Genomic DNA, 24,325 nt, shown 5'->3' on the forward strand with positions numbered 1-24,325 from the left:
TGTTGAAAACCTTATTCTAATTCTAAATTATGTTCTTCTGAACCTAAAACCTGGTGTAAATTAAGATGGAAAGTTGTATTTTTATAAAATAAATAAATGATACTTAAAATCTAGTTCATGCCTAAGATGTTAATATGATCCTGATCAACCATGAAAACTATCAGGAAGCTGTAATCTAAGGAGTTCAGTTCTAGGTTTCCAATACTCACCCATCCTCTGCTCAGAACATTCAGTATTTACATTTTGTTTTTTAGGGTTAGGAAAGTTAAGCTTCTCTGTGCTTGAGGATAGTTACTTTCTGGATCTCCAAGCTGGCCTACACTGAGTGTATCTGGGTCGTTCCTAGATACCTTTCACTATTTCAGTTCTTTGAGTACCAGCTAACAAACACTAGAATCCAAGCCCTGCCACTTGCTTTGCTGAGGAGCCTGCAGCTCTCTGAGTCCAACCATGATGCACAATCAAACTACAGCACCACTCCACCACATTCCTGGTCAGCTCAGGGGTACAGCTTCATCAAGCAGCAGTCTTTGCAAGCTGAACAGCTTTGCTTACACAGGAGAGGGGAAAACCCAAGCAAACCAAACACACCCATCATCTAAGTCACATAACTGCTAAAGAAAAAAAATAAAAATCAAACTCTTTATTTTTGTTTAAAAAAATACGTATTTGCAGTCATGTGGTAGTTACCATAGTTGTTACCAGTTTACATGGTTCCACGAAATGACACAGTGCTACAGATTAAATAGTTAAGATAATTTAGGGTATGAATGGCCACTCAATTTCTGGATTAGAAATGCTTTCCACAGGGTGTGCAAAAAAACCAATTTGCAAGTTAGCAATTAATGCTGAAGTGGTATAGTTTATGTAACATAATAGATACATAAAACTTCTGGTCATGAGTAATTGTATACAAAACATAACAGTATTAAAATACATTTTTTCATAAAAATACTGTTGTGACACTTTATATCTAAATAAGACATTTTTAGAAAGATGGTATGAAATACTTGTTATACAAAAGCATGTTCTTATAGCAGGATTATGGCATAAGATTTAAAAAATTCTATTCAAGCACTTAAAAGCAGAGTAGGTTTTTTTTTAATAACTGTGATCCACTTGACATATAGAAGTATATGCTGTGTGTGCACTATAGCATTATGTTTGCTCTACTTGAAACTGGTCAAAGTACAACACTGCACGTGGAGCAGCTGAGTTGTTATATACCACTGAAACTTGTTCAAGAAGACAAAACTTCCCATTCTTGTTGCTTAATATGCAAGAGGAAGTTAGTCTTTATGCATGTCTGCTGTATGCACATACTGAGAATAATTTCATGCTACAATCTTTTTTTGCCAGTCTGACCTGCCCAGAGGCTTTTTTCAGCTGAAGCCAACATTTCCTCTCTCCAGCCTCATCACCTCCTCAAAAACCTGACTGGGTAAGCCAAAAATAATAAAGTTAAAAATTATAACAGGAGTTGATTGGTATGATCTCCAGCTGAAACAGACTGTGTATCAGCTAACTCTACCAAAATCACTGACTTTAAGATCCCTATTAGAACACCACAGTGTTTATTTCCTGTGATGAATACTGCATGCTTACATTTACATGAGTGATCCAGTTGAAATCCTGGATGTCAGCAGTTTAAAACCATAAATTAGTATATAATTACTTTAAGGCATGTAAGAGCACCCTGATAACTGACACTGCGTGGAAGAGACTTCCTTTCAGGAAATTTTTGTCAGCTGCCTTCTCTTCTTTAAAGATGTTAAATCAGTATCATTTTGGAAAGATGGTAAGAAGGAGAAATGCAGAAAGTTAAGAATGGATCTGATCATTTCAGTTGTTCCTGAAACAGTTTTAAAAGCCGTGATTTACCAGTAAAATCCCTCAATTATAAGGCATTCTGGCCAAATCACCAATATGTTAGTTGGACTTACCACTAGCTAAAAACTAGAAGTAAAAAACAAAGAAAAACATTCAGATATTACATCAACAGGACAGTAAAGGATCAATATTGCCTACCCCTGAGAAGGACTGGGTATAGCAGCACCAATTGGAAAACATTCTGCAATGCCAGCACTGCACTGTTGTCCTATACTGTGGCCCAGCTTCATATGCCCACAGATTATTCTTTAAGAGCACTTATTTCAAATAGTATTAGACACAAGAATCCCTTTAGTTGCATTGGTATTGAGTGGAAAAAACAGAAAGTTATACAGTGGGCTATACTATTAGTACAGTCCATTTGTAGTGTTAATGTACTGGTTTAGAGCTGTGTTCCAAACTTGGTTAGCCACTGTCTTCTGTGAGACTACTTGCCTTCTGGTTTTTGGCACCAAAAAATCCCAGTAGAAATCATGTTGTGCCAGTTTTGAGCAAGATGTCCTGTAAGTCATCTGGCAGTGCCAGTATAATATCATTGATGTGTGTCTGCAGCTTTTTCAACGTGTCAGTTTTCACAGGAAGATGTTCTCTGTCAGCCTGCAACTGCAAAGGTACCAGAACACAAGATTTGTACTAAAAATGCAAGGTTACCTTAAGAAATATCAAAGTCATGTATTAGAAAATCTGGAAAATGAATTCCTCATTTGTGACTGAGTAGGAATTTGGACGACAGCAGGTTTCCTCAGCAACCACACAACAGTGAGAACAACACTGATTTGGACTTTCAGAAATAACAAAATTTGGTTTTCTTCTTCCCTGGGGATTCAGATCAGTCACAGAGTTCCAACTAATTTTGAAAAACTCCAGCAATACAATGCTTCCAGCATAGCCAGATGATATTGGGAAGCCAAATAACTTTTCAGGCATGGCAGAAATGGACTGTTTTTGTTTTTAAAGCCTGAATGAATGACTGAATTTTTAAACTACCTAGACAACGAATATTTTCATTTTTGTACTTGCAAAACCAACTATATAATACTTTTATGTAGCTAAGTCGTGTTCAATTCAGTTACTTACCAGTTTATTTTTTAACTTTAAGACAAGATCCACCGTTTCTACCTCAGTATGCTTCTGACTCCAGTAAACCAAGTTCTAAAATAAAAAATTAGGCATTGAATTATTTATGGCTACATATGTAATTCTCAAAAGAGGTCTTAATCTATACCTAATGTTCAGAATAGGTATTTTCCTTATTCCTATGCTATTTGCTAACCTCATTTTAGTCATGCACTGTCTTTACTGTGAACTACAAAATCTGCTTTATTTGCATGTTTGCCCAGTACTTCACATAACAGCAAACTTGCACACAAACACAATACAAATAAATTAAAGGGGAAAAAAATCCTGCCAAACAGGATCAGTTTGAGAAAGAGCATCTACAATGCAAAATGGCAGTGAATGATTACCAAATCAGAACTGCCAGCATAATGATCTATTAAAGTAGCTCAGGGCAGTGCTTACTGTTTCTAGGGCATTAAAGGAGATCACAGTTGATAACTGGTTAGATACAATCAAGTGAATTTTCTTATGGAAGTTCTGCTCCCCTACCCCCTTACGACTCCCCTATGAAAGACATTTGTTCATGTACAAAGAAACATTTATTTTGTGGGTCAAAAGAACAAACAATAAAAGAGCAAAATCAGTACCAAATTTGTAACACATTTCCTATTCTTTGATTAAGTTAATGTCAAATACAGTTGGATAGAGAGTAAGTTGTATAACTGACCTGCAAATTATCTGGTCTGCTCTATTTGAATAATTTGCTTGGATTTGCTACATTTTTAGTGTTTGGGAATTGACAAGGCAAGGGATAAAAATAAATGGCTTTTGAGAAAGAGGCAGAGCAATTTTGTTTGTTTGTTTTAAAGCTGTAATGTTGCCTTTGTTTTTGTTCTTCCTATTCCCTCTCTGGCTGTACAACGTCTTCTCCTCTTTCAACTCCTTTCTCTGTCAGTTGCTCCAACTCAAATTATATTGATACCCACTTCAGCTTCTTAATTAAGGAATGGATCTTACAACATCAGAATAGTTATGTGGCATTTTGTTATATATAAAGAGATTTCATTTCTAAGCTTTCCATTACTATGCATCAGTTGTAGGCTTATTTACTAAATATATCTAATTAGCTGTCAATTAGAATGTCAAATTTGCTGAATTTTTACCTTTAGAGCTACAAACTATATTGTAACTGAAAATATGTTGTCAAGGATGCCAAGGATGGAAACTGAATAGAATAATATTGTCAAGTAAGAGGGAAAAAGCTTTATTTGGCAGAAGGGGTGGGTGTGTGTACTTTATTTGAAAATGCACAACAAACCATAAAGTACTAAAGACAGGTTTTACAAACGATAACAGTTGTTATGACAAGTGAACTGTATTTCATATTGTTCTCTTGCTGTGTTAGTTCTAGCTTCTACTTGTTTAACAAAATCATGTTTTGCTAGATCAGAATTCACAAAACTGTCAACAATGTCACATTCAACCTATGAAAACAGGAGTAAAACTGACTTGTGGGAGAATGTATTTTTATTACAAGATGATAAGTAGAATTGTAAGCACACATTTTTCTAACCTCATTACAGAGTGCTTCTAAATGAAGGGCCTCTAACTTCTGTGTCATTTCTTTCTGCCGGCTCCTAAACCAGCCATCAAAGTTTGGCGATTTCAAAAAGTGCCTGGTAAAACACCAAAGAAAAATACATTTTATATTTTAAGTACAATGTGGAAACAGTGTTTTCTACATCATCAAATGTAATTATATTTGAGATTGAGTAAGATATTAGAACCCTTTCTCTATATACTTTCAAAAAGATGTAATGTTCTAAAGTACATTAGAATTAGTATATAGAGATTAACATTAATTCTAGTAATTAAGACAAGGATTGAGAAAAGAATGTAAAGAACATGTGTCTGAAACACAATAAAGAATAGGGAATTTTAGGAAGAAACAGATCAAGGCTCAGTTTGAAATAGCCTCATTTTTATCTTTGTGTTTGATTTGAAGGAGGAATCAAGCCAGAACCAGAAATAAAACCACAAATAACACTCATCTACAGAAACCTGTAATGTTAGCAAAAAAGAGATTTTAGCAAGTAAAGTATGCTTAGCCTTATCAATTTCTATTATACCATATATTCTAAAAGGAAGTCTTACTCAAATCAATCCTGATTGTAAGTTTCCTCAGGAAAAAACAGCATTAATATTACTGATCTGTTTTAATTTATATAATTTTTATGCTGATGAAAGAAATTACCTGTAGAGTCCTATCCAATCTCCCTTTAAACCTGAGGTGAGCTGTGGTCCTGCTTTTTCCAATGTCTTCATGAAGTCATCTTGGCTAAACTGCCTCAGCTGTGGTGGACTCTACAGACAGGAAAAAAAAATTAGCAGACCTTAATTTCTCTAATTACCAATTTCCAGCTCATTTAAATTGTACTTCTTTACCTTCCAGGGCGATATGCATTTCTGCAAAGGCATTAAGCTTGCCACGTAACGTTCCTGGGGAAAAGAAAAGGAAAGGTTGTTTGCATAACCAGTATTAAAGATACACAGTTCACATGTGTGTTTACTTATTGCTTGTGACCACAGCATTTTCTCTTCCCAGTGTTAGTACAGGGTGGGGTTGTGCGTATTTACCACATGAGAAAACAAGAAGGAGCTTATCTTATATAGACTGTATTTCCCAACTCCAGAACTTCGAGCCAGTAAAGTTCAAGGAGGACACAAGGCAAAGAAGGACAGGAAGCAAATGAAAACATAGAATATCTATATCCTGAATTTAAGCCACTGGTAAACAAGCTCTCTCTTCTTTGGAACCAGTCCACAGGTACCTTGATATCGTGGGTGACTCCAAACAGTAACCAGGCTTTGTATCAAGTGTCTGGAAGAGGTTTTCTGAGTCCCAAACATCAGAGTTAGAACTAACTCACAGAAGACTGTCTGAGCTGTGGCCATCTCTGCTCTAGCAAGGCTTGGCACAGGCATGGCCAGAGCCCCAAGGTGTCCAAGGCACAGGGAGTGGGGCCACTGCCAAGTGTCAGGTGTGACAGCAGGAGGCAGCTGTGCCTTGTGTTGGACCCAGGTTTGATTCCAGGGGTACACTGGAGAGCTGCTGGACTTAGGAGTAGTTTTTCTGGAGTTACCCTATTACTTATGTAAAAACCCCATTACTCTAAGAACTCACTAAAGGAATAATGAAACTTTCCGTCAATTCCAAGAAATACCGCCGAAGTATCACACTCTGTGCTTCTGTAGGACGTTTCTGTTGTACTCCCTTAAAAAAAACCCAGAACAACAAATCACAGTCAGTCTGTTACTCCAAAGTATGTAGGTAGTTGTGGTGGATTTACTTTTTATGAATACTTATTATGAATCTGTATTCGTTTGCCATATGCCCACACACAGCACTTCCTACCCTGAACCAGGGAAGGAAAGTAATAGCATCAAGTTCTTTTGTACAGACATTTGTCTTTGCAATTACTGATTTTTATATTTTCATGTAAAGAAACTCAAGGAAAGAAACGTTTCTATAAAGAAGTGTTTGCAAATCAGTTAAAATCTGGAAGCTCTGATTCTTACACACCTTATGTGTGAAACTTTTAGACCAAAGAGACCAGAGTAGGGGTGGCAGAGGATGGAAAACCTCAACAGATGAACAGATAAAATACCTTTAATTCTCTAAATTATTAAGCTAACTTATTGAGGTCCACCATTCATATAGTTATAGAAGCTGCTAACAAGGCAGCAGTCCTTCTACAATGGGGGTGTATATACATCTATTTTGTTATGAACTGGGGCAAAAGAACCAGAATCCAGTTTCATTTCAATTACAGTAAGTGCAGCCTGATATGAAACCACTGTACCACAGTACATAAAATACACAAACCAGCTGCCATCAAGAAGTGATCTACACCATTACCTTTTGCAACTGCTTAACGATTTCTTCATCTTTGTTCAAGTATGGCTTGTAAGAGGTATAAACACCTAAAGAAAAAAAGCAGCATATAGCCAAAGGAGAAACGAGGTATGCTTTTTAAAATGAAAACACTGGCAATTTAACTCTGAAGCTATTACCAGGTTTGGAGTCCAAAGTTTTTAGGTTCTTCAGTTTTTTCACTTTCACCTGCTTTGGAACTTCACCTGCCAAAACACATAAAGCCCCCTTACTTGAAGACTATCTAAAGTTGTAAGAAACATTATAAACACTGACAAGACTCCAAGTATATTTCCAGAAACACACATCAAACACATGATTAACAGCAAATAGACATTTCATTTCAAATAAGTGTTCCTTGTTGAAAAGGAAAAAAAAAAAAAAACACAACCTGAAAACCAACAAAAACCCAAACAAGCAAAGAATAATTATTTTCTTAATTTCATATTTTTATTCCATTTCCCCTTGTTCCCTTTAGTGTAAATGCTTTTGGGAACAAATCTTTTCCTTGGCATAACTAAAATTTGTGTAGAAGAAAATAAAATAGTAGCCATGGATTAAGTGTTGTAAGAAAATGATTTCAAGTCTCCTTTGTCATAGGCCATACTAAGGGCTTTTGTTTTGTTTTGCCAATTTATCCTGCTCCAACCAGAAGACCCTAAACCCTGTTCACAGTTTTGCAGCCTCATCAGAACCTGCCTCCCAAATCTATCTGGATGCTTGACTTTAGAAACAGTAACAGTTAAATTGCTCTTGGAACTGCAGAGTTGGGGGGGGGGGGGGGAACAAAGGAAAAAAAAAAACAACAAAAAATAATTAGAACTCCTCTTTGTCCCTAAAGAAATAAAATATAAATTTTCAAAAACAGGTCAGACAGATACATCTCTAGAACTTCCTGGCTAAGCATTTCCCATAGCTACATCAAAACTAGAATTTCATACTTGAAGCTGTATATCAGATTTGAAGGCCACCTGTTTAAATGGATTTGCAGAGTTTAATTAAGATTATACTTTCCAAACATTAGCTACACAGCAGCAAAGTAACTCTTCCCCACACTACCCTAAGCCTCCACAGGTATTCTGACCACAGACAGATATGGTATTTTAAAGTTAAGCAAAACCTTGCCTAATTATATTGAACACAGTACGCAATCCTTAATTAATTCCGTGTACTCTGAAGTTAAAATTAACTTCTTCTACAAAAATTAATTTTATGGTGTTTTATCTTAATTGCATATTTATGCATCCCCACTGTCAGAACAGCATAGTGAACCTGTAGCAGCAAACAGCTACCTTCGGGAAATTAATACAATTACAGGACTGGCAATTGACAGGTTATCCAAACATTACATGAAAATTATATTCAATCGTGTAAGGAAATCATCCAGACTGGACAATTAATAATTACTGGAATATTACCAGATTAGAAATATATTATCAAAATATTGTCAACAACTTTTTAGATTACTGTAACATTCAAAGATAGCTTTCACATGAGTCTTATATTCTGTGCTGGCTGTGACTGACTTATTATATTCTACTCACACTAAAATTAACATCAGTATATCTCATTTTAATACCTTGCTGGTAGAGATACAAATTCAGGATTCTGTGAAAGGCAGAATATTATTACTAATGAGTACTACTATCTTTTGCCTTTAAGATACTAGATTTGAAAAGACAGAGCAATCAAGATTCTAATTTCACTTTTTTACATCCATGAAAATTTAGTTAGCATTAAATTAAATAAATTGAACATAATTACATATGTTTGTAAATAAATAAGCACACAGCACACAGATCCTTTTGCACAGGATTGTAGAAAATATTTTTATTTTACCTGGAAATTTGATATCTCCAATTCGGATAATGTGAGGCCAGTGCTGAAGTGTTTTAGCAAAAAAGGGATTTGTCACCCCTAGAATGACAGATGGCCTAGAAAAGTAATGACAATGTTTAAAATATGACAGCAAGAGCTTCAGCCTTAAGAAACAGAAAAGGTCAACTTAAATTCTTAACTTGAAATGATTATCTTTTGGTATTTAAGAGTTACATTTTAAATTGCACATAAGAGCACAAATGTTTATCAAAGTTTCAATTGTTTTAGAAAATAAGACAGGTATCTTAAAGTCCAAACAACAACAATTGTTGTTGAATAGAATAAAAATTACATCATCTGCTTAGACTTGGCTAAATTCTGCCCACTTGCAATGGTGAGAACAGCACATTATCTGTTATTAGGGTTTTGCAATATGTTGGGTTTTTGTTTGTTTTTTTTTATTAACAGGAATCTGACCCATATTTGAAAGACAAATTGCTACTATTGAAGGTTGGATGATAACAAACTCTCAGTACTTGAATGTGTATGTCATTAAGAAAATGAGACACTTAATATCCCGCTTGCTTTAAGCAGCAGTTATCAAGTGATGCAGCACAAGCACGGTAAGAGCACTGTGCCCCAGCTCACACTCTGGCAGATTTTTCTGCCTGCTCTGTGTTTGGCATCTGGCTTGGAGGATGCACAGGGGCACACAGGCAACAAGCGGCAGTAAGAGCACAGTGCTGCTGCTACAGCAGAGGCCTGCAAAATTTGGGATTTATAGCACTGATATGATAAGGTATTAACATGTTTTTCAATATAGTGGTTGCCATCCATTTCACAGACAAACATCAGCTAAGAAATATAGCAGTAAGTCTCACTGAAACTTCCATCTTAAAAATAGTTTATCATCATTTTGTTAGACTGGTCTTGGAAATCCCAAAGTTTAACACTTTCTGTACACTACCCATAAGTTTTCCTGCTCCCCTCTATTATTAAGATAATAAAATACACAGAATTGGCATCATTTGGCTTCTTCATCATCTTAGAGCCATAGTTTTAAAAACCTATTTCCAATCTTTCCAACTTTTTGTTTTCCATAAGAAAGCCAGGGCAGTTTCAGCTCTATTTCAAATACTAATCCCTGCAGTGACCAACCTTTCTATTTTGCTACAGAGGAGTGGATGGAATTTTGAAACATGGGTTACTAAAGTTTAACCAAATTCTTCCTGGAATTATTTTAGAAACGAAATTACATATTGCATAACCATTCCCATGGAACACAATCTAAAACATATTGCCTATGTTTATGTGTTTCTCCACTGCTCTATCTCTGGCAATATATCTGTTGAGAGGAAAACTACAGTAAAAAAACCAACAAAGCAAACAAAAAATCCAAATCAACAACCTCTGCCTGTTCTGACAATAGAAGAAATTTATCTATTAAAAGATCACTGAATCTAACAAATGCATTCCATTCCCAAATCAAGCTGCATTTAAACAATATATTAAGATATACTGGAGGCATATGCTCTCAGAATAAGAGCAGGATTAACAAAAATAAAGGGAGAAAAAAAATGTGTCCTTAAAGCAGTTTCAAACATCACTGGTTTTGGACATTCACACTCTTAAAAAAATAATTTCTGAGTTTTTTACATTAATAACCTAATAAATTTAGTGAAGAGATATTTGATTTTTAAATTGTCTCAACTAGGACACCAGCTGAATTAGCTTTACAAAATAGCCGTATGGACGTTGAATTTTACAAGTCTCTTTGTTTAGCAGTTAATTAAAAATTAAAATGATTACAGCAAAATTTCCCAAGGAGCTACTCTGAAGCTGGTGTTGCACAGACAAACCCTTATGGAAAACAAGAACTTTTCTTGGGTTCATACTTGCAGTTTGACTTATTCTGTAGAGAAGTATCCTATGAAACTCAAGCCTAGTATAATTATGGCATTGTTTCCTAACTTCTTTGTCTTATCTAACTGGAATAAAAACTTAAATCAGCTAATTACTGCACTCTGCATGATAATCTCACAAAAAAAAAGGCTAAACCTAATTCTCTAATTATAGAATCAAGAATAGTTAAACAGTATTTTAATACAAATTTATGGTTATGAGTTTGAGCTTTGAGCAACATCTTCTCCAGAGAGTTTGATTTACTTACGGGGCTTGCGTGCGAGTTGTGTATTCTTTGAATTCACTGTCGTGGATGGTGAAGTATGGCCTGAAATCACTGCAGTACTTCAGTGGGGAAATACAGCTGCAAGGTACAAGAAGGATGAGCCTGGTTTATGTACTCAGTGAAAACTGTGATGAAAGACACAAGCAAATCTAAAATTTGTAATGCTTTATCACACTCAGACCAAATGAAGGTCTACTCAGCTGGAATCTTACACCGACTCCCTTCGCCATAGTTAGAAAGCTCTACTACATTTACCTAACAAGGGCCAACACAGTTTCTGAAGATTCTGCTGGTGATGGTGCCATCACAACAAGTGGCTCTCCCAGCAGCACCAGTTCCCAAAGCATCTGAATGTGGAAGAACACTGGACAGAAACACCTAAAAACAGATTGAAGTATTTCAATACATTTGACATCATAAAATACATATTCCTTCTGGTTAATAAAGGCATAAAAAAGAAGTTTGTGGTAGTATTTTAATAGTAATTTGAAAAACATAAAATACTCTTGTAAAGTGGAACATTTAATGAACTTGCATATTTGTTGCAGTTTCAGCCTGTATATTGTCAAACTGTGTTTTAGCACACTTTACAGAAAAAAAAAATATTAAAACCAACAAAACACGTGGGAGTTCACAGCTAGAAATTAATCAGTCCAGACTCCTACCTGAAAAGATCTACTTCATGAACAGTCGGTAAAGCCATGGAGATCTGAGCATCTGCCTAAAAGACATCGCAATGCTTGGTTTTTAGTCATCAGAACACCTAGGTATTAAATGAAATGGTTTCCCTTAAATGCTTACAGACAGTAGACAGGATACAGTCTAATTATTTATGTAGTGCTGTAGTATATAATACATTAGCTCCACAACTAACTTTGTGTTCTATGAGCAAGACATCTCCCAAGACACACACACCCCCCCCACCCACCACTTACAGGCATGTGGCTTTCAGTCCAGAAAATATATAAAATACTGAAGCTGTTTTGAAAAACTGCACATGAAGACAGAGATTGATTTTACAAACATTTTCTATGGCTAAAGACTTTTAATTCTGGATTCATCCTCAAAAAAACCCAAACTATCCAATCATTAAAAGGATGTTCAGGTTAATAATTTTGTCAGCCATCTATCTTCTTCCAGGACTTGGATATCTCCCCCTGCTCAGGGTAACTGGGTTGGAATATACTTTCTATGAAGAATCCAGATCTAGACTACTCCACTCAAGTTTAAAAGATTGTGGATTTCGCTATTATCATCATATATGATGATTTGCTACCAATCTTTTCTAACTAACAAGTTTAAAGAATGAATGCAGATCTCTAGCTTTGTCTGGGGCTATATACAATATCAGTACTAATCACTACCTGGTGCATATTCTGTACTATCGGTGTTGTTCCAGGCTTGTCACGATATGTTGGAATCCGCAACTTGGAAAGAAAAAGAAAGATTTATTTTCCCTTGTATTGAATCCAGCAGACACTCAAAATGCTGACTTAGAGACAACCTGTAATACTTTGAGAGGATATACTACAGCATGATGCTTATTTACTCTACAGAACTTCCACCTACAGAATTTCCAATTGCAAACTGAATAATAGAATATGAAAATAATACTCCAGTTTAAAAAGAGACTATTGGTAAAATAAATTAAAAATATTACTGTTATTTCAATAAAAATACCTCTAAATTTTGGAAAGAATGATCTGAAATAAGGTCTTGGGGGGGTTAAAGATGGTACAGAAGTACTTTTAGAAAAAATTCTCTCCTAAAACATCAAGATGTTCTGGCAAGTGAGACTTGCCAGAATCCAAATAGTCTGAACTTAAGTATGCTTCTCTGGCCTCACAGTTTGCATATGTATGTCCTGAGTACTACAAATTTAATCATAGTGGAAGGTGGTATGCACAAATGGATGTCATTTACACACAACACTTAAAACTGCCCAAGCAGTATAAAAAAAACAGGGACAATATCACTGGACAGTAATTATGGCTTTACTCAATTTAGGAATGCAATTTCATTTCTCATGGGTAAGAATTATTGATGAGATAAATGCAGGCAATACCCCAAGAAGACATATCTGACACTCCTCATCACCCACCATCCAGAACCATTTTATTAAATTTCTGCTTTTAGTATAGCTTCAGAAACTTCTTTCTCTCCCTGGTGATGCACATATATTTTTCCATAAACTTGATAGTATCTGCTGAGAATGTACTTCTGGCTGTAACCTCTGGCTTAATCAAATCAATTTAATTGCATTTCATGAGGATTATGAAATTAATACAACTCCCAGAGGCCTAGTTCTTAACCACTGTTTAAACTCAACAGTTCTTCACTATGCACTAGATACAACTTCTTTAATAGCTTTCTTCAGACATACTTCACTGCCAGTAAAAAATATGTTTCTATTATTTCTGGTGTGTGGGACAATAACCATTTTTACTCGTCAACTTTCAGGAATGAGAATGATTTCCATTAATCTATTTAATTTGCTTGACTGGAATTTAACTCTCAGTATTTTCAAGTGCTACTTTATGTTTGATTTGACAAATATAATTAGCACTAAAATCTCCTAGAATGCAAAATCCAGAAGGATAATACAGAGACTGCAAGTAGTAGTTGTATTGAAACATCACTTTTTAGTAACTACTAAAATTAAATATTAACCTAAGCACTATAAAAGATCCTCCCCTCAATTAAAGCACCTAATCAAGATCTCCCAGACCTTCTCTCTGAGTGCTGTAAACATCTCCTCCTGTGTGGAAGAACAGGACAATGAAAACAAGGCACAAGGCAGTGAGGAACTGTACAGTGAAAGGTGGGGAAAACACCCTCAGAAAAGAACAAGTGCAGGAGTCCTTACCTTCATTATAAGACCCATAAGAGGCAACTGCAGAACTTTCCCTGGAACTGGTGGTGGCCAACGATCAATGTCACTACAAACTGAAAGAAAAATACCAGAGTTTCTGCAAGCTATAAACCACGATCACAGAGTCACCTTTGTGCACATTGCAACTTTAAATTAGTGCTAATAATCCACAGCAGTTCTGCTTGTCTCTCAATCACACCAAAGTTTTACAGCCTTTTAGACATTATGTATTATTCCATTAGAACTATAAAGACTTCCATTTCAAGAAAACAGTGTTCTCTGGTCTTGCATTTTTTGTAGCAACAAGACTTAAAATGAGTTGAAGAAATGTTATCCGAGAAACCATGAAAGTACTTACTAAAAAAATTTGAAAAGAACACCTTCATTTATGTATATTGACTACTGCAGAACCAATAAACACCAGGAGTTCAGGAAAAAGCTGGTTTTTAGCTTGGCTAGAAAGTTTTCCAGCATTTTCTTGTAAACCATTATGAATATAATACATAATTCTCGTAGTTTCTACAGAGCTTATTTTGCTCATAAAACAACCTCTCAAGAAAACAGGTGATTGAAAAATGCAATTCTTTCATGACTTACACAAATTGTTGCTCAGTGAAAACACAAAAACATGAAAGTTGTATGGGGCAGGCACAGTCCACAAAACAGAGCTCTTCCAGGCAAAGAGCAAATAACTTTTCTATTTGTCTTTCTCCAGCTCTTTCAGCTGTGCAGTAAGGCTGAGGCACCTGTTACCAGCACTGCTCTGTCACTTTTTCCATTTGGTCAAAAAACAAACAAATCACACACAAAAAAACCCAAAGCAAGATGACATTTGTATAGTTGCTTAGCAAAAGTTGTCAGACTGCCCAAAAAGACTTGGGTGGTGAAGAGTACGAAGTAAGGATTGACATCAGCTCCCCTGTGCTCAACAGCTGGTCCTGAAACACACACAACCCTAGATGTGCTTCAGGAGGGACCTCCGACTCTCCCAGGGAAGATCCAGAACTCAATTAGCTCTGTTCAATGATCTAGAAGTCAAGCCAGTTTGCTAAATTTCAACCCTCTACCCTGCAAGAAGACAAAACCACAAACTAGAACATGACAGTGCTGTTTATTTCTCCAGAAGTATGTGATAGTGTAAGAGCTCAACATTATAGGACCACTACCTGCTTCCAGGAAAGCTTCACTTTTTTCAAAATATTCTGGTGCTATTTGCTTAAGCATGGTACGAAAGAGATGGACATAAGGCAGCTTGCTGATGAGGACCAGTGACTGGAATAAAGAGTAACAAAACAGATTTTCAAGTCAACACTTTCCCTCAGTTCTACTGCACCTCTTACCCTCAGACAACATCAAGTGGGACTTCTCTCACACATGCAAGCCAACCACACATCTGACTACAGGCAAACTGCAAACAAACAACTCCCAAAACTTCCCAAATTTTTGTTTTTAAACACAGACACAAATCTATCTCTTCTGACAGCAGAGCTGGAACATAGCATAGCTGATGTAAAATTAGACCATTTTACTATAAAATAACAACTAATTTAGTTAGAGAGCAAGACAGTTTTCCTGTTCCTCTGCAGTCACTGAAAAATAATTTCCAAATTATTATTTTCCTAAAAGAACTGAAATTACCTTCTGGAAATAGCCTCTTTTTAATGATTTGTCTCGAACTTGTCTGAAATACACATAGCCATAGTAATATGCTGAGTCTTTCTGCAAAAGAAAGGAAATAATTCAATACAACCACCTGTTATTTACCTCCTTTTTGAAGCATTCAACATGCAGTTTAAAAGCCTATTCCCCTGTGAGATCCAAAGTTGATTGGATGCAATAAACTACAAGGATTACTGTGTTTATTAGCATTATCTTTTTTAGTAATTACTTCAAAGAGAAAACATCATCATGGGGAAACAGCTGTGCTTTCTGGCTTTACTATTTTTATATCTACATTCTCCTGACACACTGTGAAACCAAAACCAGAAATAATTTCTTGAGGAATAAATCAACTTTCACAATTCTGCAAAGTAGCACTAAAAAGATTTTAGCAGTTAAAAACCTTAAAGCCCTGACTTGAAGAGATAAAACTTAGTCTTTCAATGTATTCGTTTTACAAAAGATTCTTGGAATATTAAGGAAGTAGGCTCTCACATTTCAAAGACAGGACATCAGCTTCATCCTTCCGACAAACAGGAATTCAAGTATTTGCCACATAAACAGAACTGAATTGAGTTTGAGAATCAGGCTCCCAGAGGCCTCAATATTCCCTATGGACATGAGACTTTTAGCCACTACCTCTTTTAGGTAACTGCTCCAGCTTCAAAAAGTGAAGGGTGGAAACCGAGCCAGCCCAAGTTGCTTGGAATTTTTAAAATTAAGTTATAAAGCACTTCATATTTCCACAACAGTAATAGTTCTTACAATTTGATCTACAGGTTCCTAGTCAATAATGAAATAGATCTGGGCTTCAATTAAATTCCTTGCAATCCAAAATCCACACTAATAAAACAAAGAATAGTTAACAAAACTAATTATTATTATTATGACTATAATAACATGATACAACAAACATGAGTTTTGACTTTCAGGACATCCAGTTCAGAGATTTTTCTTTTCAAACATTATATTTAAAGGTGAAGACTCACAAATTAACATTACCCAAAAGAAATTTAACTTCACTTTTTTTCATTTCCAACCTTTAAGTAAACTGGGAGATCTCTATCCAGTTGGTCCAGAAAACAACACAATGAGACTTTCCTTCCAGGAGACCGTCGGAATCTAAAACAAAATTGTGTGTCCCCAAGACAACCTACATGGGGGAAGAGAGAAGTGACAAACAGACAGTATTCTGAGTTTGAACCTTTTTTAACATGAGCACTTGCTTACAGCCAAAGACATATCAGAGTTTTGGTTCATTTATCTTGCACTGTCCTTGTGAACATAAATATATTAATCATTTTATAAGTGGAAAGTTTGGCATCTTTGCCAACAGTAAATATGCTGTCTGCAGCAAGGAAAAAAAAAGTCACTGCCTCACAGTGACTATCACATCCTCAAACAGGTCAAATGGTTGTTCTCCTGCTGCCATTACCCATTTCATTGGCATGCCTGTATAGTTCTGATCATCTTAGACACGTCATTCCTCTGCTACATGGCTGCACTTTACCTCTTTTTTTGACACCATACAGTTCATACAGAAGTCACACTGTATTATCCTGATCTGCAACTCCACAGGCAGGTCTAGGATTCATCATTTTGAAAGCTGCAAAGCTAATTGCTGAAAACTGAGTGAAATTGAGTAGGATTTCCCAGTAATATCCCCAAGGAGCAAAGTTCTCCTTCATTTCTATCAAAATGAATTTCTTAGAGAAAAATGTAACTAATTCTCTGCAGAACTGTTTCACCAGTCTTTAAAGTTCCATTTCATCTTCTCTTTCAGTCACACACATTCTGCTACAACAAGCACAGACAGCCCAACCCTCAGCCAGATGCACTGGCTGTGCAGAGCAACAGGGTTCCGAGTCTCAGAACCCTCTGAAGCTGCACTCAGAAACCCTTTATGCACCAAGACAAACCCAAAAGTAGCAAAACATGGTGAGATGGGACCATTCAATTCAAACAGGTAACAAGTGCTCAGCAAGGATGCAATGATAAGAAAAAACACAGCACATGCCAATAACACAGCACTAAATATTTGCTTCAACTTCTCAAAACTCTTTCCCTTCATCCAAAGGAAAAAGCCCTCACAAACTATTATAAAAACCTACACACAGAAGACCTTAATTACCCTTAATCATTACGATGTTGAAATATCATTCAGAATGTGATGTCTTCTTATTTAACAAGCTCTTGCAGAGGAGATTGGTAAATGTCTATTCTTTTTTCAATTATCAATGCAGAGAAGGTAAAGGATTGTTTTAGAAATAACTGTACTGCAAAACTCAGTTTAAAACCACAAGTGTTGTGATCTAGTAGCTCATTAAATCCATTTTCTCCTCTAAATTCACAGCCACAAGTACTGGAATAATATCTCTTTGTAGTAATAAGAGAAAAAAGTTGAATTAACCTTTTGAGCCATGAAAACCTGGGATGGGCTGACCTCAAATTTAGCTGTAAGCTAATAACTTCCTTCACTGCTCTATTACATAAAGCTTTTCTTCTCATGCTAAGGCTTATAATGAAAAAATAAATCGTAACAGACAGGATACACTTCCAGTGTTGTGGAAGGCAGGTTTTACACAGGTAATTCCCTCTACATCATTTGAAACTTAAGCCTACCAAGAATGATCAAGAACCAACAGTTCTTAATAGGGACATTATAAAAAGCAAAAAAGCAGAATTTTCCTCTGCTGAAAGTAAAACCTCCTCATATATACCTATTCTGCCTGAAGCAGGATACTACACTTTTATTTGAAAAAATACACGAAAAATTTTTAAGAAAGCAACCTTTGTTCCTAACACATGAGTTTGTACCTTCAAGATACCTTTTAAAGCCTGAAGATACTTATAACCATTAACAATGAGAGTAATTAAAAGATACAGTTAACTCAGATTTCAGTAACAGAAAGAAGCTGTGCCACTATTCGCATACAGAACAGCAAGAACAGAGAAAATACTTTCATTTTAGTGACATTTAGACAAAGGAGAAAAGCTAGCCAAAATACTTCGTAAAATTACATAAGAGAGAGCTCACACACATAAAAAGCACACATCTGCATCACCCTCTATCCAAGCTGTCATACTGCAGAGCATCCAAAAGCACAGTCAGTGCAGTTACAGGCACAATGCTGGTCCTGCAAGTTTTGACTTCTGTATAGAAATAAATATGAAAGGAAGTGTCTGAACTTCTGTCACTTCTTTTTGCAGGTGGTCCAACCCATCAGCCACATGCCCCAATTTCTCCTTGGCAGCAGAACAGTTAAAGTTTAGATTCGAGAATAATTTAACAAGCAGGACCACACACAGCTACAGGCACAGCAAGAATGGAGAAGATGGCTGAGATTTTCCTTTAACAACTGTTCTTTCTAAATGCTTTTGAATTTAAAAGTCAGTTTTACTGTTATGAACTTAGAAAATATACGTTTAGTCCTTTATGAGAAGAGGGTTCCATATACTTCCATTTACTTTATTAAATCCTTCAAATTCCATGCCTACTCTTCTCTCTACAGTGACAATACTATTATTTTGTTTAAAGAGCAAGATTAGGATGCTCATTCTTTACTTGCCAAGTATTCTGAAATGTCTGCACAAATGTCATCTGGAAGGTCTTACACACTTACATAAACCAGAGAAGAATCCTCAGACCTTGCTGCAATGCAGACAGTTGCAGTTTTATATTTAACTTTAGCTGCAACATTTCTGTATTGCAATGTTAATTAAGATATATAAATATTTATTTGATCTAAAACTCAGAACACATCCTGTCCAATTCTTTTTTAACACAGTTTAATCCAACAACAGACTATAGAGTGAAGAAAGCACTTACCTGAATTAGAATCTGGAAAAGACAAATAGCAAATATTGGTTTTCTAAAGGGTAGGGAAAAGAAAAGAGAGCTGTTATATTTCCCAAGATACAATATATTTGTATTTCCTAAGCTAAAACCAAATGATATATAGCAACTACGACTTACCTCTTTATCTGTGAGTTTGGAATGTGGAGGATATATTACCTACAGGAAAAAAAACAGTATTATTTTATTTGAAAATAACCTGGCCATAAGCAATAAGTTTCCGTCAAATATTTTAACAGTACAACCCTCGAACACCTTCCCAACTGTAGGACATTTTCAATTGTAAGCTATTAATATTATGTCTCAGTTATCTTCATATGCTTTTAAGCTTTCTTGATCACCCATCTTTACAAGGTATTTTGGATGCCAGTTAGAGACCACACATGTTTATTTAAAAAGGTATATTCAGAGTGTACATTCAGAGTAGTTGAGATTTTTGGTGCAAAAGATTTCAAAGGAGAGCAAGATTACATCTTTTAGATTTAACTTGTACGTGCAAAATGCAGTAGATGATTACATTTAAAGCAAACGCACATTATTGTCTGAAATCAGTTGCAATCAAAAGTTAAGCTGGAGTAACCAAAATTCAACCACAAAACACAATCTATATTATTACCAGCTCTTGGAGGATGAACACTAGTCCCTATGACAACTATGAAAGCTCAAGGAATAAACTCAAAGTCATGGCTTCTTGTACTTACAGAGAAACAAACAGATCATGTAGTAAGTTTTCACAACACAGAAATCAAAAACGATGCAACACAACTAAGATGGGGAAGCACCATTATTTCAGAAAAGAAAGGATGTACGAAATCACTGATTATGCAAGCAGGTGGAAATAGAATATACAGAAAAGAGGACAAACCTCAGACACCTAAATTTCACCTAAAAAGATCCTCAAAACAACCCACTTCAAAACTCCTGAAATGTGTGGCTAGCTCATAAGCAGAGGAAATTTGACATAAATTCCAGGATTGTGTGTCAGAGAAGGTTTCAGGGGTTCTAAAGATGGGACATAGTCAAAGAGCAGAAATTCAATGCAGGAACAGTAGTTCAGCAGCTTCATGCAGTCCTCGTCTTACCATACAGCTAACATCCCACTATCTCATTTAATCTTGTTCTACTTAATGTAGGTAAATTTATTTCCTGGTAACACAACACTATCCTACTCCATAGAAAACAACAGATATACCCACCAGCTGATCTCTGACTAAGCACCTTTCTGTCCTCCAGCCATAAAATCTCCAGTGCATTTTTTTTCCCCTCAGTCTCCTAACAAATGATGTCCAGCTGTGTAAGGCATTATTAGCACAACTGAAGCTGAAAGCAGACACCAGAGGAACACCTGCATTCTGCATAGAATAAACCCATCACCGTCTCTTTTCCAACTCTTAATACTTTCCTTTGCTATCTTATGCTAAGCAGCTGTACACTAAATGTAACTGTTTCAGAAGCTGAATGATGCTGAATTACCCGCATTTAGTCAGAATATTGGCATACAGACTTGAATTCATATTTGTACTCCTCACTAGCAGGTGTTTCTTCCCAGAATTCCTATATAAACTGAAGCTAATTATTCTTCCTGCAGCTACATACTGGGAAAAAAAAAAGAAATCAGGCCTTAGTTCTGTAGACATTTTAAGTCTCATTTTATGCATCCAGTTAAATTAATGTGACTGTCAGCTGAGAAGTTTGCAGCCCGGACAGAGGCTGTGCTTCCCTCAGCCACTGAGCACAACAGCTGCCCAAGGCACAGGTTATACAGAAACATTTGTCTTTGTTGTTAGCACCACCTTATAACATCAAGGGAAGAGAACTCAGATAATTAGCACAGTCTCCTGGTTTTATCTGCATTTCTTGGTGGCCAACAGTTATGTATTTTACATACCGTCATAGCTGGACTGGTTGAATTTTAGGCCAGTCTGCCATGCATTTACACTGGCACCCCTTTAAGCCAAGAGGAAGAAAAAGCCACTTTCCCTGCAGACCAAGAGTTTGCTGCGCAGTCACATGGTGAACAGGGTGAAACAGGATGTGAAACTGATCCGAACAGTAATTCTTCTCTGCATCTCTCAGCACTGTGAGCTCCCCGTGCCCTCCCGAAGCAGTGCCACAGCTGTCCCTGCCCGTGCCCTCCCGAAGCAGTGCCACAGCTGTCCCTGCCCGAGCCCTCCCGAAGCAGTGCCACAGCTGTCCCTGCTCATACCCTCCCGAAGCAGTGCCACAGCTGTCCCTGCTCATACCCTCCCGAAGCAGTGCCACAGCTGTCCCTGCCCGTGCCCTCCCGAAGCAGTGCCACAGCTGTCCCTGCCCGTGCCCTCCCGAAGCAGTGCCACAGCTGTCCCTGCCCGTGCCCTCCCGAAGCAGTGCCACAGCTGTCCCTGCCCGTGCCCTCCCGAAGCAGTGCCACAGCTGTCCCTGCCCGAGCCCTCCCGAAGCACTGCCACAGCTGTCCCTGCTCATACCCTCCCGAAGCAGTGCCACAGCTGTCCCTGCTCATACCCTCCCGAAGCAGTGCCACAGCTGTCCCTGCTCATACCCTCCCGAAGCAGTGCCACAGCTGTCCCTGCTCATACCCTCCCGAAGCAGTGCCACAGCTGTCCCTGCCCGTGCCCTCCCGAAGCAGTGCCACAGCTGTCCCTGCTCATACCCTCCCGAAGCAGTGCCACAGCTGTCCCTGCTCATACCCTCCCGAAGCAGTGCCACAGCTGTCCCTGCCCGTGCCCTCCCGAAGCAGTGCCACAGCTGTCCCTGCTCATACCCTCCCGAAGCAGTGCCACAGCTGTCCCTGCCCGTGCCCTCCCGAAGCAGTGCCACAGCTGTCCCTGCCCGTGCCCTCCCGAAGCAGTGCCACAGCTGTCCCTGCTCATACCCTCCCAAAGCAGTGCCATAGCTGTCCCTGCTCTTACCCTCCCGAAGCAGTGCCACAGCTGTCCCTGCCCGTGCCCTCCCGAAGCAGTGCCACAGCTGTCCCTGCTCATACCCTCCCGAAGCAGTGCCACAGCTGTCCCTGCTCATACCCTCCCGAAGCAGTGCCACAGCTGTCCCTGCTCATACCCTCCCGAAGCAGTGCCACAGCTGTCCCTCCCTGCCTGTTGCACACAGGGCACAGCTGGGAGTCGTGGCCGTAGCTGTGACACTGCCAGGGGCCGGCATCCAGCTTTGTGCTGAAGGAAAACTCTTCCAACCCGTAGAGAACCTTTCGCACACCTCAGCGACCTGGAGAACGCTGTTAATTACGAAGATCACTCACATTCTCCTTATTATCACACTTTTTAACACCTAGAGGCCATAGAAATAAGGTCTATTCATACGCAAAGAAAGCCGACGATGTCCTTCACACGAATCTCGGAACGCGATGCAAACCATTTAGAAGCGCCCACTGCCAGCACAAGCAGCACCATGAGGAGAGCTGCCCGAAAACCACCAGCCTCACCCGGGAAAGCCGAACCGGTTCGCCAGGGCGCTGCCCCGCTCGCCGCTCCGGGGCTCCGCACAACCACGCTTCCTCAAGCACGGCCGAGCTTCCCCCGCCTCTGTGCAACACCGGGGCCAGAGGAAGCGCCCGATTCCGGCGGGGCCCCGCCGCAGCCCGCAGGGCGAGCGGTGCCCCCCGCTCGCCGCCGCACGTACCTCCACGGCCTGGCCCAGCTCCAGGTCGAAGCCCACCACGCACACGCAGTGCAGCCAGGCTGAGAAGCGGTCCCAGGGCAGCAGCGACAGGCATTGATTGGGACTCTCCGGCTCCGCATCCTCCGCGGCCACCTCGGCACCGCCCGGCCCCGGCTCCGGGCCCCGCTCCCGCCGCGCCATGGCCCCGACCCCGGCCCCGCCGCGCGGAGTCAGGTGACTCGCGTCGCCCCGCCCGCTCCCCCCGGAGCCGCTCGGAGTGGGAGGGGCCAAGCGGGCACCGAGGGGAGGCCGAACCACTGCCGCGGGGAGCGGGGGGTGGGGGCCGTAGGGAGGAGCGCCCCCGCGCGGCCCGCCGGGGTAGAGCTGCGGTGCGCTCGGCCCGGCCCGGCCCGGCCCCTCCGGGCGGGCACCGGGCGGGCACCGGGCGGGCACCGGGCGGGCGGAGCGGCTCGGGCCGCGAAAGCGGCTCCTCTCTCTCTCGGGGCTGCAGACACCGCGCCGGCCCCGGGAGCCCACCCCTCCGCTTTCTTTTCAATCAGCTTTCTTTTCTCTTTGACATGTCAGTGACAGCACCTGCTGGGGGCCGCCGTGGCCGCCAAGTAATTAACGGGCGTGTCTCCATCGTGTCCTGTGCACCGCTGAACATGGCACAGGAGGGACATGGAAGTACCCCTCCGGCTGATGGCTGGACTGCTTCACCCTCACAGGAAACTGGGATAATAAAAAAAAGCATCCAAATCTCTTAAACCCTCTTTTAGTGCCTTAGCCAAAGCCCAAGCTCTTTAATAATGTAAGAGCTTTCAAATGTTCTTTTAGCACAGTCCAACAGCTATTTATATTTCATTATGAAACATTTTATAGAGTTAAAAGGGCTAAATAGCTACTTTATTTAACTATGAAGAAAAAAAGAAAAAGAAAGTATCATGCATGTACCTCCCACAAAACTCCTGACCTCTTTTAATTTAATTATTCACTCTAGACTTTTGGTTGACTGCTACTAGAACAGTCAGCAGCAGTAGGTGTAGATGAGCTGCTACCTGAATCACTACATGCCATTTTTTTCTCCTTGCAAATATTAAAACCAAGATAATACATCTATACATACTTAAAAGAAAATGTATGACTCCTTAGATGCACTGTTTCCTTAAGGCCCATTAACAACATTTGTTTATCAAAAGCAAACTGCTAGAAATTAAAATATGCTTTGATCATTGAAGTAATTTTCTAGACAAAAGATGAACAAACATATAACTCAGACAAAATTATAACACACAAAATGATCATGGTAATAACTTGAGATACAGCGGCCTTCAGTTATCATAGACCATGGGTAGCAAAGCGAATGTTAGATACAAACTGGGATTAGAATGGGGTTCTGCAGTGTGCAGCCTCAGGCAGGGCTCTGTGGGAAGGTTC

The 24,325-nt window shown here is 38.9% G+C and overlaps 2 protein-coding genes and 2 long non-coding RNA genes across 25 annotated transcripts in view; 3 read left to right on the forward strand and 1 right to left on the reverse strand.

Moving 5' to 3' along the window:
* The window catches only part of SLMAP (sarcolemma associated protein), a 455,854-nt gene that overhangs the window by 332,564 nt on the left and 98,965 nt on the right, over positions 1–24,325 (forward strand). The gene's annotated exons all lie outside the window — the stretch shown is intronic.
* DENND6A (DENN domain containing 6A) lies at positions 621–23,137 on the reverse strand. The gene is made up of 20 exons (XM_068201886.1): positions 22,910–23,137; positions 19,397–19,435; positions 19,250–19,292; positions 16,461–16,573; positions 15,400–15,480; positions 14,928–15,033; positions 13,756–13,835; positions 12,254–12,316; positions 11,555–11,610; positions 11,145–11,267; positions 10,872–10,967; positions 8,723–8,817; positions 7,024–7,089; positions 6,869–6,933; positions 6,134–6,223; positions 5,395–5,448; positions 5,204–5,313; positions 4,523–4,625; positions 2,968–3,042; positions 621–2,493 (listed from the first exon to the last, which is right to left on the reverse strand). Exons 1-20 carry the CDS (start codon positions 23,087–23,089, stop codon positions 2,362–2,364), a joined length of 1,770 nt encoding a protein of 589 aa, XP_068057987.1. The 5' UTR covers positions 23,090–23,137; the 3' UTR covers positions 621–2,361.
* On the forward strand, positions 1,323–20,890 carry LOC137480660 (uncharacterized). Its single transcript, XR_011003018.1, has 2 exons — positions 1,323–1,441; positions 18,631–20,890. It is a non-coding gene; the product is annotated as an uncharacterized lncRNA (long non-coding RNA).
* LOC137480662 (uncharacterized) lies at positions 11,512–16,038 on the forward strand. Its single transcript, XR_011003020.1, has 2 exons — positions 11,512–12,602; positions 12,685–16,038. It is a non-coding gene; the product is annotated as an uncharacterized lncRNA (long non-coding RNA).

The sequence above is a fragment of the Anomalospiza imberbis genome, chromosome 11 (genome assembly GCF_031753505.1).
Source record: "Anomalospiza imberbis isolate Cuckoo-Finch-1a 21T00152 chromosome 11, ASM3175350v1, whole genome shotgun sequence".
In the NCBI taxonomy this organism is placed as follows: domain Eukaryota; kingdom Metazoa; phylum Chordata; class Aves; order Passeriformes; family Viduidae; genus Anomalospiza; species Anomalospiza imberbis.

What these genes read in the sequence shown, in the direction of transcription:
- DENND6A (XM_068201886.1), bottom strand. Translation starts at nt 23,089, where the DNA reads ATGGCGCGGCGGGAGCGGGGCCCGGAGCCGGGGCCGGGCGGTGCCGAG. An exon ending in TTTTCCAGATTCTAATTCAG is followed by an intron (nt 16,574 to 19,249) that starts GTAAGTGCTTTC and finishes TCCCCCATGTAG; the next exon opens with GTTGTCTTGGGGACACACAA. An exon ending in AAAGAGGCTATTTCCAGAAG is followed by an intron (nt 15,034 to 15,399) that starts GTAATTTCAGTT and finishes TCTTTATTCCAG; the next exon opens with TCACTGGTCCTCATCAGCAA.